Here is a 12,987-nt window from a genome sequence, read left to right as displayed (position 1 = left end):
GAATGGAAAATTTTTTGAAAAGCAATAAAACCATATCCAATTATAATTATTTGTTTTAATTTGACTATCTCAATAATTAAGTAGCAGCCAGGGTATGGAAAATTTGAATTTGTGGTATGCCGCTAAAAGCAGAAAGGATTCTTGTATGTTTAGTAGTGCCCATAAATGAAGAGGTGGCGCTGAAACGAGAACTCTACTATCTATAGGCTGTGATTCATCTATGGTAGTAACCCTCATATTTGAAAATTGGCTACAGAAGCACAGAGAAGGGAATTTAAAAAAACATCAAATTCCAAGTAGAAAGTTATAAACCTTGATTCCTGTAATCCTCCAGTTCTATAAATAAATATCGCATCAATAAAAATAAAACAAATTGATGATTATATAAAAAGAAATATATATACTTAAAAATGAGACTAAAAAACTAATTTGTTGTGACTCATTAAATTTCTTTATTAATTTTTTGAACATTGAACAAATAATTTAATGATATCTGTATAATTTTATAATAATACAGTTGACACTCGATAATAGACAAATCTTTAGTCCGACGTCACGCCAATTGCGTCAAAATTCCTTTTTTTTGTTTTTTCTTGGTTTTATGTGTGTTTCCTTATTCTTGCTACAAATATAACAAATTCAACTTCACAAATAATTCGAAGAAATGGGACGAAAACTGGCGTCCTCGGTTAGATTATCGATTGCCAACTGCCATTACAGGAAATTTGTGATGCAGATAAAATGTCTTTGTGACGCTAAAAGTGATAAAAAGGATTAAAAATTTGACATTATACTGAAATTTTATCAACAAATAGTAATACTAATACATACACGAATTCTTTACAATACTCCTTGTTATAAGAAACAGGTGGTTAACATTATAAACGAATAAATTAGGTTTTTTTACAATAATTATTTTTCATAATTGTATCAGAAGCATTGTGAATACATCTATAATTGAAAAAAAAATAATTTTTCTTGACTAATTACACTGTATATATTTGAAGTTAAAATCGAAAACATTTTTGGGGTTGTAAATGCATCATCTTTAAAACGTGAAAAGTTTAATTCTAAAAACAGCTAAATATTAACTAACAGTTTTGTTTAACTTGGAAAGAAATGAATTTTTCTTAACTAATCACACTGTATATATTTGAAATTGAAAACGAAAACATTTTTGTAGATGCATCATCTTTCAAACGTGAAAAATTTCATTCTTAAAACAGCTAAATATTAACTACCAGTTTATTATATAGTTCAACTGAAATCAATTGATTATTGTTACAATTTATTCTGAAATAAAAAGGGAGAAGATATCAATATGGCACAATATACTGCTTTCTCCCCTTATATTGATATACAAATATAATATAAATATTGAGAAAAAAGGACAAGAGAATTCAGAGTGCTGACTGATAATTAATCTTAACTAATACAAAATATATACATTTGGCAAATGAGACTAGTATTAGCAAATGGGCGTTTTTTTGATCCTATATATTCGAATAAGAACGCCAATTTTCATTGTCACATAAATATTAAGTACCATTTCTGAATAATAATAAATTATATAAATATTTTTTAAAAATTGTTAAAATAATACAAAAAACATTCACACTGAAATAAAATGAACAAAGTATATAGAACCTTTTCCATAAAAACATTTCATTATTAGGGCGTGCAGCAATTTGTGAATTTTTCAATTTTTAGTAAATTCAAATATCTTAATTTCCAAAGCATTGAAAACATTAATTTTATGTTTAAGTCAATTTTGCAGCGTCCATTATTTTAATATTACTTAGCAAGATTTTCCAATATAAAACGTACTATTGCTAGACACCCATATGAAATATTTGATCCATTTCTCATATTTTTATACAAATAAATAATTTGTTCCTTCAATAGTTATTATTCACTCAGTATAGATCTTTTCAACGACTAGTGATAACTGCTCGCCATAAAAATACATTTTTATTGATTTCTTTGCACCTCAAGGTCAGGGTCAGATCCTCAATTACAATTGATCTGTGAAATAAGTATTTAACATTATTTATATATATATATATATATATATATATATATATATATATATATATATATATATATATAATTTTGTAAGCTTGATTTATTGACAATATAATTCATCCGATAGCTACATTGTGAGATATTTATACCTTCGTTTTTACTGGAAAATAAGTCAGATAACTGGATGATAGCCCAAACATACCAAAGAATAGATATTTGAAAACGGGCGACTTAACCCTTAACCGGAGACATGTCGTCTGTGAGTCGACGCCAAAAAATTAATGGATCAGTATTCACTGGTAAGAGCAGCTACTGGCGTGTTACTTCACTTATTCCTTCCCTTATTCGAGCCTAGCAAGTAGATCAGTGTGTTTTGAGAAGTTATAATGGTTGGTACCTGCAACGTAGTCCGAGAGACGAAGCGTCTCCGTGTGTTTGTGAGAATAGTTAAACAAGAATACGGCCGGGCCGTCAAAGCGTGTCCGTTTAGATGATCCGAATTACAAAGAGACTTTATAGAAATGGTATCGGGAGGATTTTAGTGATACTAGTGATATAGACGATGTCTCCAACGATTATCGTATAGCAAAGGGCTGATGAAGATGTTGAAAAAGATGGAACGCTTCAAGAAAGTCCCTCAGATTACTTTTATGGCAAGAATCGATATACATGGTCTTCTGAAGTTCGCCCATCATCTACGACCCGAAAACATAATATTGTCATAAAAATTCCCATTTTTACTGCCAAATCACGAAGTTTATTTTATTATTTAGCGAAAATATTTTAGAACACATTATGAAATGGACTAACAAAAAACTTAGTACAATGTATATAGTGTCAGAGACATTAATATTGTTGAGTTGAAGTCATTTTTAGGTCTACTGATATATTCAGCGATATTTAATTCGAATCTAGAGACTAAATTTGCTACTGATGGAACTGGTAGAGAAATATTTAGATGCGTGATGAGCATAAAACGAATGTCGATTTTATTATGTGCTCTATGGTTTGATAATTCCGGAGACCGAGAAGAGCGAAAGCAGAATGATTCAGCATCGGCAGTTTCCTTAGTATTCAATACATTTATACAAAATTGCCAAAGTGCTCATGCACTTGGCCAGTCCGCCACCATAGATGAAATGCTCGTGAGTTATGCTAGGAATAGCTATTTATATAATGCTTATATTTAATGTGGCAAAGACTTGGACGGAAAAAGGCTCACTGATGAAGGAAAAAAAATTTCAAAACCCACCCAAGCAGCATTATGTTTCGCTAAATACTTTTAAATAGCAATAGGACACGGCCGACAACTGGCATACTTCCATACAACTAGTGGATATTTTGCTGAAGAATAAATTGACGTATGTCGGCACTATGAAATAGAAATAAGGAAGGGATTGACAGTATTGATGAGAAGTGTTCCAAGAGTTCTTCGAGTAGACGAACTCTCTGTCGTAAATTTCTATATTCTAAACCAATGTTACCAAAACAACACAAAAATAAAAAAGTAAGTTCACCAAACAATTAGCAAAACAACTAGTGCAAGCACATATGGACAGACGAATGATAAATGTGCATATACCACGAGAAATGAGACAGACCATAAGCCGTATCCTTGGCTCTACAGTAGAAGCACCGGCGCACCCAAATATACATTTTTTTGGAAAAAAGGAAAATATGTCATCTTTGTTCGTCAGCCAAACGTAGAATGACCAAATATTTTTGCATTGAGTGTCTGAAACCTATATGCCTACAGTGTACAAAGCCATTTTGTGACAAGTGCAATGAAGATAAACACTAATCTTTGAGGATTGTTACAGGAGCCCCAAGACATTATGTTTGATGTTTTTTTTATATATTTAGTTTTAGTTACTTTCCTATTATCCACTTTTTTATACAAATTTTTGTGTTTTGAATATTATGGAGTGTAAAAACTTTTTTTATTCTTGTTCAAATACTTCTTATTTTTTCCCTTCTTTAAGGATATGATTATTTTTTTTGTTTATAATTAAATTGAATTTCATTCCATTTCATCCAAAAGGGTTGTTTGTTTATTTTGAATAAAAAATAAAGCCTTTTAAAGTATTTTATTTATTTTCGCCAGCTAAAAAATGTAGTCTAGCAGACGACACCTCTCTGTTCATGTAACAAAGCTGACATGTCTCTGGTTAAGGATTAATCTAACAATTATATTTTGTGAATTAAATTCGGTATCTGATTTGTGTAAATTTTGAATAATCTTCAATGGTTTCTTGTGAGTGGGAGTGGGATTTATAAATATTATGATAAAATAGATAATAATAATAGAAACGACGCAGCAATTTTACTCGTTTACTGTTAAAACTTGATATATGATAAAAAATGAGAAAACAGATGAAACGACAAAATTATTAACTCTTTCCCTAACTACATAGAGCTTTAGTTCGTGTTGAAAGAATTCCAAAATATCAATATCCTCATTACTATAGACTTTATTTAAAGCTTCATAGCATAGAGAATGCCTATTAGTCAATGAAAAGAAAGCAGAATCAATGGAGCCTGATTCATCATTATTGCAAACTTCAACCTTATTTAAGGTTACTATTATCAGATACCTAACTACAGGATTGATAAACTGGCCCATTAAATGCACATGCACCTTTCTGAAATAAAATTTGTTAGAACATCTTTAATAGGGAAGTTTCAAATCAAAAAGTTTAAATATCGCTGCTATTGGCTATAGGAAAGCCTGAACAATAGTTTATAATTACCAATAATATAGTAATCTGCCAATCATTGAGAAGATCTATATATCATTGATCTATAAGATACAACGAAAAAATACATTATTTCCATTTACTACAAATATATACAACTCAAATATATACTAGAATAGTGCCCCCCATTCTTTCCTAAAAGCAGCCCCCCAATTTTTTATATTGGAGGGCTGACCATAGAAGCCCTGTACATTTTTAAATTCTATAGAACTCCGATTTCAATAATTCACAATACTTATAGTGAAAATTGAATCATTTGGGAGTTACAGGTTGAGAATTAACCTGTTAATTTCCATGGATGAACGCCTCTACTAAATCTACCGAACCTATTCGATTTTTAAATTAAATTTATTTTAGTTTTGCGATAAATCATCTGTAACTTCCAAATCAGACAGATGATCAGGAAAATCGGGTTACAGAAAGACAAGGTCATATTCCATATAACTAACTGAGCAATATAAGAAATGATCATAACCAGCTGATGCCCATTAAAAATTGCCAGTCGGTAGACCTCATTATTCCCAGTGTTATTGCGAAATTGCTTCTTAAAGATTTGCTACTAAAAGAAGTGTGAAATTTCCTCCTAGAAACGTGGCTTTGTCGGTTTTTCCACTATGCAGTGTTGTGCTTGGCATTTGCAAGTATGTTCGAAACTTGTGGAAAATTAACAGGATTCTGACTAAAGCTCTTTCATCTAAAAAAAGGTATTAACTCCACCTAAAGCTTCAAGTTTGTCCTAGTACCTTTCAGCTGCCACTGGGTTATCACTTTGCAACCTACTTATGTTTGATAAACTTGAACGCAACAGTGGAAATGAATGTCTGAAAAACTTCCGTAATTTGCAGACTGCAAAAATACTCAGTTTCAAACGTATTAGTTTCACTGAAACAGATCTAAAAATTATTTATGGAGACCTCTTAACACCATAAAACAACAATACAAAACAACTCTTACTATTGGAAAACCCAAGAAAAGTTAACAGGGGTACACACGAGAAATTCAATTGTTTATCGAACGGCCGTCAATTTAACGGAGATTGCCCAATAGGCAATTTCAACACTAGTCGCTTTCCAATTTTGTGTTTTCCCTTTACCTCTCAAGCACCAGTTAAATAAACGGATTTTGTGGGTTTTAAAACTGCACTTGTAACATAAACTGTAAAATTGAGGTTATGTAAACTTTTATTTCAAATTTAATGTTCATATTAAAAAAAGTGCTTCCATAGTATTAATTTTTGTATTCAATTAATCGAGTATCTTTCATTTCGGACACGGCAACAAATAATTTGTGGATATGTTTTAAAATATGTCACTTGAAATAATACTCACGGAGGTTTGTTCCAATTGAATCTGTGTACTAAGCTCATGAGCATCGAGCCAACAGGTTTCGTGCACAAAGAGCTGGATAAATTGGAAAGCAACAACTATGTCAATTAAATGTCAAAAGGTTTTATACTTGTATCATTAACAAAGCATTTTATTGGGCAGCCTTTTAGTGAAGTAAGCATTTTGTGAAGTTATTTTGGTCTTATTGGCATTCATTTGAGAAAATGGTGTTGTGTTGTACTGTACAATGTGCTAAAAATAATGTCAGGGATAAACTTAGTTTCTACCGTCTACCTGCATTTTTCAATTACAAAAATGGGAAGAGCTCAAAGAAATTTCATGTATAAGAAGAAAAAATATGGATCTTACTTTTGGACCGCAGCTTTTCGACTTCCACTGAAAAATCTTGTTAAAGTACTTCAAAGTTGCTGGTATGTGTAGTAACTTTTGGTTAACACTAAATAGCTAATAATGCCCATATTTCTAATTTTTGGATAGTCCACTGGATCAATACTGAATCTGAATCACTAAAATTAAACGGGTCTATATTGTTGACCAAAATTATTTTTTGTTTGTATCTAATCGCATTTCTAGGTTTCCATCTTTAAATTAACAAGATAATTACTCATATTAGAGTATTTAAACAGAAACAACTTTATAAGAAAGAAATGCCTTAAAGTTCCTTGTCAAAAATAAGCAAAATTGCCCGGAAATAAATAGGCTTTAAAATTTGTTTACACTGCAAAGACTTTTTGTAGTGAAAGTTTTCACTATTATCGACCGACCTTATTAACTTACAGTTTTATTATTCTTATGGCCTCCAGTGATGTAACATATTATGATATGACTGAGGTTATCAGAACGAAAAGTTGGAATATTCTGAAGTAAAATAACTAAACATAGTATTGTTTTGAGATTTTAAAAATACCCTGTATTAAAAATAAAAGGTCAAGAACTAAATTAGTTGTTGTTTTATATCGTGGTATCTGAAGTTTCATAACTGACAGATGGTTTTTCAGTCAATTCCGGTGGCATCTCTACATGAAATGATATACCATATGGCCTTAAATGATATATAAGATATTCTAATACATACATTTGATTAGGACTGACGTAATGAAATGAAACTGCGTTATCCGAACAACAATCCATCCCCTATAAAAACAAAACCGTCAAATAAATTTATAGAATGTACCACAAAATTATAATAATTTGATTTAAATATATTCCAATTAGAATATGGAGTTTCTTTGTGAATCTAGTGGGTTTAGTATTAAAGTACCTGGAAGATAATTTTTTTTTGCATAATAGGACTGTTTAGTATTTAATCATTGATTTCAGGAAGATAGTGGTTTCAGTACAAATTGTAATTAGATTATTTTTAACTTCTTCTATAACTTTTTAATGACTTTATCAGTGTTAGTTCTCAAATAATTTTGTAAATAAATTCTAAATAAATGAATTTATTTCCATCCAGAGTTCTTGATTAAACAGGCTTCGTTATTGTGATCACTTTTTGTATGAACATGCAAAATTGTGAGTATAAGTCAAAATATAATCAATTGGAATTAGAAGAAATATAATTATAAAAGTTCACGTTTTCTTTGTTTACAAAAAGGAAAATATTAATAGGATTATGGAAAAAAGCAATTAAAATTCTTGATGAGAAATGAACAGATTTTGTTTCGAACACTAGCAAAATAATAAAAAACGTCTATTCCCAGAAAAGGATAATTGAAGAATATTGTCCACTTATATTTATAGTTTAAACATTAATTATTGTGATTAGTAAACAAACCAAAAATCGGAATTAAGAAATCATATAAAACTTAATATGAGGAATCTTTTATACAAAACTGTTTGAGTACCATAGTTTTTATTTAAAGAAAAGTTTGATCAAATTGCAAACCTGAAGGGTAGTTCATGAAAGGCTATAATTACCACTAATGAAGTTATCCATCATAGTCATTAAGAACACATACAATAATATTTTAATAAAAAAAAATGATATTCATCAAACATCAGTCATTAAATTTGAAACATAGTAATACAAACAATATTTTTTTTAATAAAAATGGACTTTTTATATAGATATATTTTCTGCAATTTATATATTACCTGTTTAGGTTCATAATAAATATAATCCCAGTACCAGAAACTTTTTGATACATGTCCAGGAATTAGGTGATGTTCAGGTACAAATGGAAAGAATCTTCCTCTACCTAATGAATCACGTGAATCACCTGCTTTCACATTAACGGCTTCCATACATTTTCCCATTTCGACATCTTCAGATCCGCCATTAGCTGGTGAACATCCAGTCGAATTTGTTAAACCGATCTGAAAATAAATATGATAAAGGTTCGTAGTAACAGTGAAAAATGAGAACGGATAAATAAATATGAGGAATAACTTCACATGTAGGCAGATTTTTATTTTTTCCATTACAACCCCACCACAAGCAATGAAGCTCAAATTAATATTTTGGGTCACAGAATGAAATCAACCTACACCTTCCAACTAAACTTAGTGGTTTGCCGATTACAATATCAGACAGACAGACAATAAATGGAACAATGCAGATCATGACTGGAAAGATGAACAAGATGATTTAGTATAAGTAGGAGAAGATCTGAAAATAATAGGAGACCTTCACTGGAAACTTGCCTTATAGAATAGAAGTTAAGAAAAGCCTATGTTCACAGTTAGAATAAGGTTTCGCTAGAGGAGATCAAACAGCCTCCATAGAATAAACATTTTTTTGAAACAATAAATTCCAAGGTTAATATAATGAAGTATTGATGAAAAACTGTACTGATATAATATAAAATAAGTTCGTAGTTTGTTAAGGTGAAAGGTTGTAGTTTTTAAGCAATGTTTTTATGATGGTTTGCAAAAATCTTGAATGTTTTAAAGCAAATTGTTAATCATAATTCAATTATCTTTTATCTTATATTTAAGAACATGGTTGTATAAAATTTTTTTATATAAATGATAAGTTGTAATAGAAGCAGTCATAAAAATAGATAAAACATTTTATACTATGAAATTTTAGAAGGGTTGTGGTTTCATAAACACACATTTTTTTAATGGTAACATGATTCACTAATCTGTTAAAATAAAAATTTTATTTTTACACCATAATAATGTTGATAAAAAATGATAACTTATCACAAATTATATTTTTTTTAACACAAACATCTCAAAATAAACATACATCAACGATATATGTAGATACATATTATTGTAGTATTTTGCTCAATAGCATATATTTATTATTTTGGAAAGGGCTTTTCAATAAATTTGGATACATATAAATATATTATGTATTCCACTGTTGCATTCATTATACAGGATGTTTATAAATAAATGCGAATAACTTCAGGATGTAATTGCCTTTATGAAATTGTGATAGGAACTTTCCAATAACAAAAATTTTTCAACCCACCTTCTTCAGTTATATCACCTCTACAAGGTTTTTATTTTTTCTTTAAGTGGAAGTAGAAACTTTTTCTATTTTTTTTTGCTGTTACAATATGAAGTGTTGAAATTAGCAGCTCTTACCGTTTTTAGAGAAGAAAAACAGTAAAGGTGTTGTAGTTATTTTATTTCTTTCTCCGACCTATTGATTCTAAATAGAAATGTCAAGATTAAGAAATTAAATTTGAAGAACTGAATTTTGAGAAAAATTATTTGATATTAAATAATTTTACAAACTTTTACAAAAAAAAATCTGCAGTAAGGCTTTTTGGCTGATCAGGATATACAAAATTTTAAGTTTCTAACTTGGCTCAAATTAGAAAGAAAAAAGTCAATTTTAATTACCACCTTGTAGAGTTGAGTTGTGGAAATTTAAGAATCACCCTGTTATACATACATATGTATTGAAAAATTTTTTATCAGCATTATGCTCTTTGAAGAAGATGGAATTCATTATTCAGAATGACATTAGCCAGGGAAATAGTTGTTTTTTCCTTTGAATAGCGGTAAGAAAATTGAAATCAAAATTGGCAATGAAAGTGAAAATTGTATATAATTAGACGCACTATAAATATATTTATAACTACAAAATTTTATTTCATATACTTATTAAAGCTTGTTCCACATTCTTATGTACATTATGTCTCTTTAAAACAAAAAATATATTTTTTAATTGGATTCAATTATCATCATTCTTACAACTGTTTTACAAATTAAAATCTTAATTATAATGTTGCTGGTGAATTGGTAAATTACTTAATGATGTAATTTCATTACTTCATATTATACAATCTAGCAGGATTTGTTTGTTTATGAAATTTCCACTTGTTTGTGCTATACAGGGATATGATTATAAATTATAAAAATAATAATTGAGAAATGGACAGAAAACTGATTACCAATTTATCAGCTTATCATAATCGGATCATATTAATTTAGTTAGTTTCCAGAATTAAGACTTGAGTGAAATTGTTAAAAGCTTGAATTTCTTGTAGCAATTACCATTTTTCTTATTAAATTTCACTTTTTATCTCAATATTTGTCTATACAAATTATACATAGTTAGACCAACATTTTATTATCTATAATTATGTTGATATTATTGTCCTTCCTAGTATGTATCTTAATTTTTGATGAATGAATTTATCTCACTTTGACAAATTGATGTCACGTTGGAGAGTGATATTGAGGTTATTTATCTTTCTATTTGTTTTTAACAAATATTATTTCCCATAATATCGTCCATAAATACCAGATTACAAACAAAACTATCACAAATTTGTTGTAAATGTCAAACGGCAACGGCAAACCGAAAATCAAGTTTAGGAATTGTCCTTTACCTTGTTTTTTCGATAAAACTTCATAAAACATGTTTTCCCCACCTTTGATTATATAGTTTCATGTAGGAGAATCATTTTTGACACTACCTAACCTAATTTCACCTAAAAATCTTATTTTATTCTGATGAAACTCCATTATACATGTCTCCCACACCTTTAATTCTACTAATTCTACCTAAAAAAATAGCTTCCAATTGGAAAAACATTTTTTGGGGCAGTTTTTGCTGGAGCCTCAATTCTTCTATGAAGACCTTGAAATTAGTAGAAGCCTAATAAGAAAAAGTGTCAGAAGCAAGAAGATATAAGAAAACAAGGAAAGGAAGACCCAGGAAAACTTGGCTACAAGAAGTAGGAAAATAATACAGCAGATGAATGAAGTAGCAAAGAATCAGAGAGTGGAAAAAAATGGATGAAAGGAGAATGAAAACTAAACTCCCAATACTTTGATACTCGAAAGGGCATAAAGAAGATGATGAAATGGAAATATCTGTTTAGAATATATACAAATTGATTTATTATTTTTGATATTATAACTTACTTCAATAAATCTCCTAAGTGCTTCTTTACTCAAAACATAACCTGCACCTCCACTCATATAACCTTGCTTAACAAAAGGTTTAAATCTACATCCAAAATATACTGGTTCACTTGGTTTGTTAGGTAAGAGCATATACCTTAAATTTTCTAATATCACATACCTGCAATGGAATTAAATTCAGAATTGCAAATCACAAAATTAACTTGAGGTTTAAATGCTCACGTATCATCATCAGCCTTTAGAAACCAGTCTGCTGAATCATAGTAATGTTTATAAACATATTTAAAAGCTTCTTTAGTCTTTAACCAAAGATTGTCCCTTCCTTCTTTAACTGGGAGAGCTATAGAAGGTAATGATGAATCTAAAAAACAAACAAAGTAATTATATTGTTTGCTAATAAAACAGCACTTTTATTAGGATAAATCACTGTTCAAACTTTTTTTATTGAGACTGCAATGATAAATATATACCTTCCGCTGAGCTCATGAATAATAAAATGTTGCATCTTCTCCCCCAAGTATTTTTAACGTGTTTTGCTCTTTTCTCATGATTTTTGGGGCCAGTCATAATCCAACATAATATTCTAACATTATTGTACAGTTTATTAGCCACTGTGGGATCTTCCATATTGTGAAACTCTTCATTTTCTGCATGGTTTCCAGGATCCACCGTAGGTCCATACATATTTTCCATATCATTACTAGTATGAGGATCAGTCAGTGCCAGAATTTCATGGGGAACACCTGTATAAGCTATAAACCAACCACAAGCAATACCCAAAAACAGGGCTACAAAAAACTGCTTATTTATTGAAGGCCTGTAAATAGAAACTATTAATAAATAACTGACAAAGAATATTACTGAATATTTCGAAAATGTCTTGTATGATCAAAATTTACTTTATTGGTCAAGTATGCTATGAAAATATATTATTTGTTTTGTTGCTTGTAATATATTAATCAATTAAAACAATTTACGAAACTCTCTAAAAAGGAATAGCACAAATGATAAAGTACTTCCTTTTTAAATTACAATTATAACACACAACCGATTTATTTAACTCTGTTAACATTGATATATACATCTATATCTTACCATTTATAAATTCTCATGAATCCCATGCTTCTAGGGAACATATATTTTAAAAATTTATACTTTGATATTCATAACATTCTTATTTCGTATTATACTAAGCTTCATTTAAAGAGTACTGAACATATAAACAATCCCTAATTTACCATTTTCTTGGCTACATCAAAGACATTGTTGTCTGTGGCAACATTGTTGTCGGATCAATTAGCTCTATCTTCATAATGATAGAATCGAAGCGCTAATCGATTGAGAATTAATCGAGTAGTTGAAACCGTTTATTTTGCCTTCCAATAGTCATGCAAATAGTGGTTATACAACCAGCATTACTTGAATGTTTGGAATAATAGGCCACAATATAATTATAATAAATACATAAAAAAGTGAATTGAAAACTAAAAATTATGATTACACATTATTTAAAATTTGAGTTT

The 12,987-nt window shown here is 29.4% G+C and overlaps 1 protein-coding gene across 7 annotated transcripts; it reads right to left on the bottom strand.

The window, feature by feature from the left end:
• Window positions 1-428: 428 nt before the first annotated feature.
• Window positions 429-12,862, bottom strand: LOC130444494 (glycoprotein-N-acetylgalactosamine 3-beta-galactosyltransferase 1-like). 7 transcript variants are annotated; one of them, XR_008909966.1, is made up of 9 exons: window positions 12,560-12,862; window positions 11,935-12,281; window positions 11,687-11,825; window positions 11,465-11,624; window positions 8,225-8,446; window positions 7,203-7,261; window positions 6,476-6,633; window positions 6,110-6,358; window positions 429-2,025 (listed from the first exon to the last, which is right to left on the bottom strand). XR_008909966.1 is itself a non-coding variant. In XM_056779640.1 (6 exons), the coding sequence occupies exons 1-6, from the start codon at window positions 12,598-12,600 to the stop codon at window positions 7,079-7,081; spliced, it is 1,092 nt and encodes a 363-aa protein (XP_056635618.1). In that variant the 5' UTR covers window positions 12,601-12,862; the 3' UTR covers window positions 429-7,078. The 7 variants fall into 7 exon arrangements, 1 of the variants encoding a protein (XP_056635618.1); XR_008909965.1 differs by having other exon boundaries at window positions 429-6,358; XR_008909964.1 differs by lacking the exon at window positions 6,110-6,358.
• Between the last annotated feature and the right edge of the window lie 125 nt (window positions 12,863-12,987).

This window comes from Diorhabda sublineata, chromosome 5 (assembly GCF_026230105.1).
Source record: "Diorhabda sublineata isolate icDioSubl1.1 chromosome 5, icDioSubl1.1, whole genome shotgun sequence".
NCBI lineage: Eukaryota > Metazoa > Arthropoda > Insecta > Coleoptera > Chrysomelidae > Diorhabda > Diorhabda sublineata.
The sequence above is the reverse complement of the archived record's forward strand: the minus strand, read 5'-3'. Positions and strand labels throughout refer to the sequence as shown.

Excerpts from the sequence above, each read along its gene's own strand:
- LOC130444494 (XM_056779640.1), bottom strand. The coding sequence starts at position 12,600 with ATGTTCCCTAGAAGCATGGGATTCATGAGAATTTATAAATG. Across the intron at positions 11,625-11,686 it reads CTAAAGGCTGATGATGATAC|GTATGTGATATTAGAAAATT; the intron begins GTGAGCATTTAA and ends ATTCCATTGCAG. Across the intron at positions 7,262-8,224 it reads TTTATTATGAACCTAAACAG|GGGATGGATTGTTGTTCGGA; the intron begins GTAATATATAAA and ends TTGTTTTTATAG.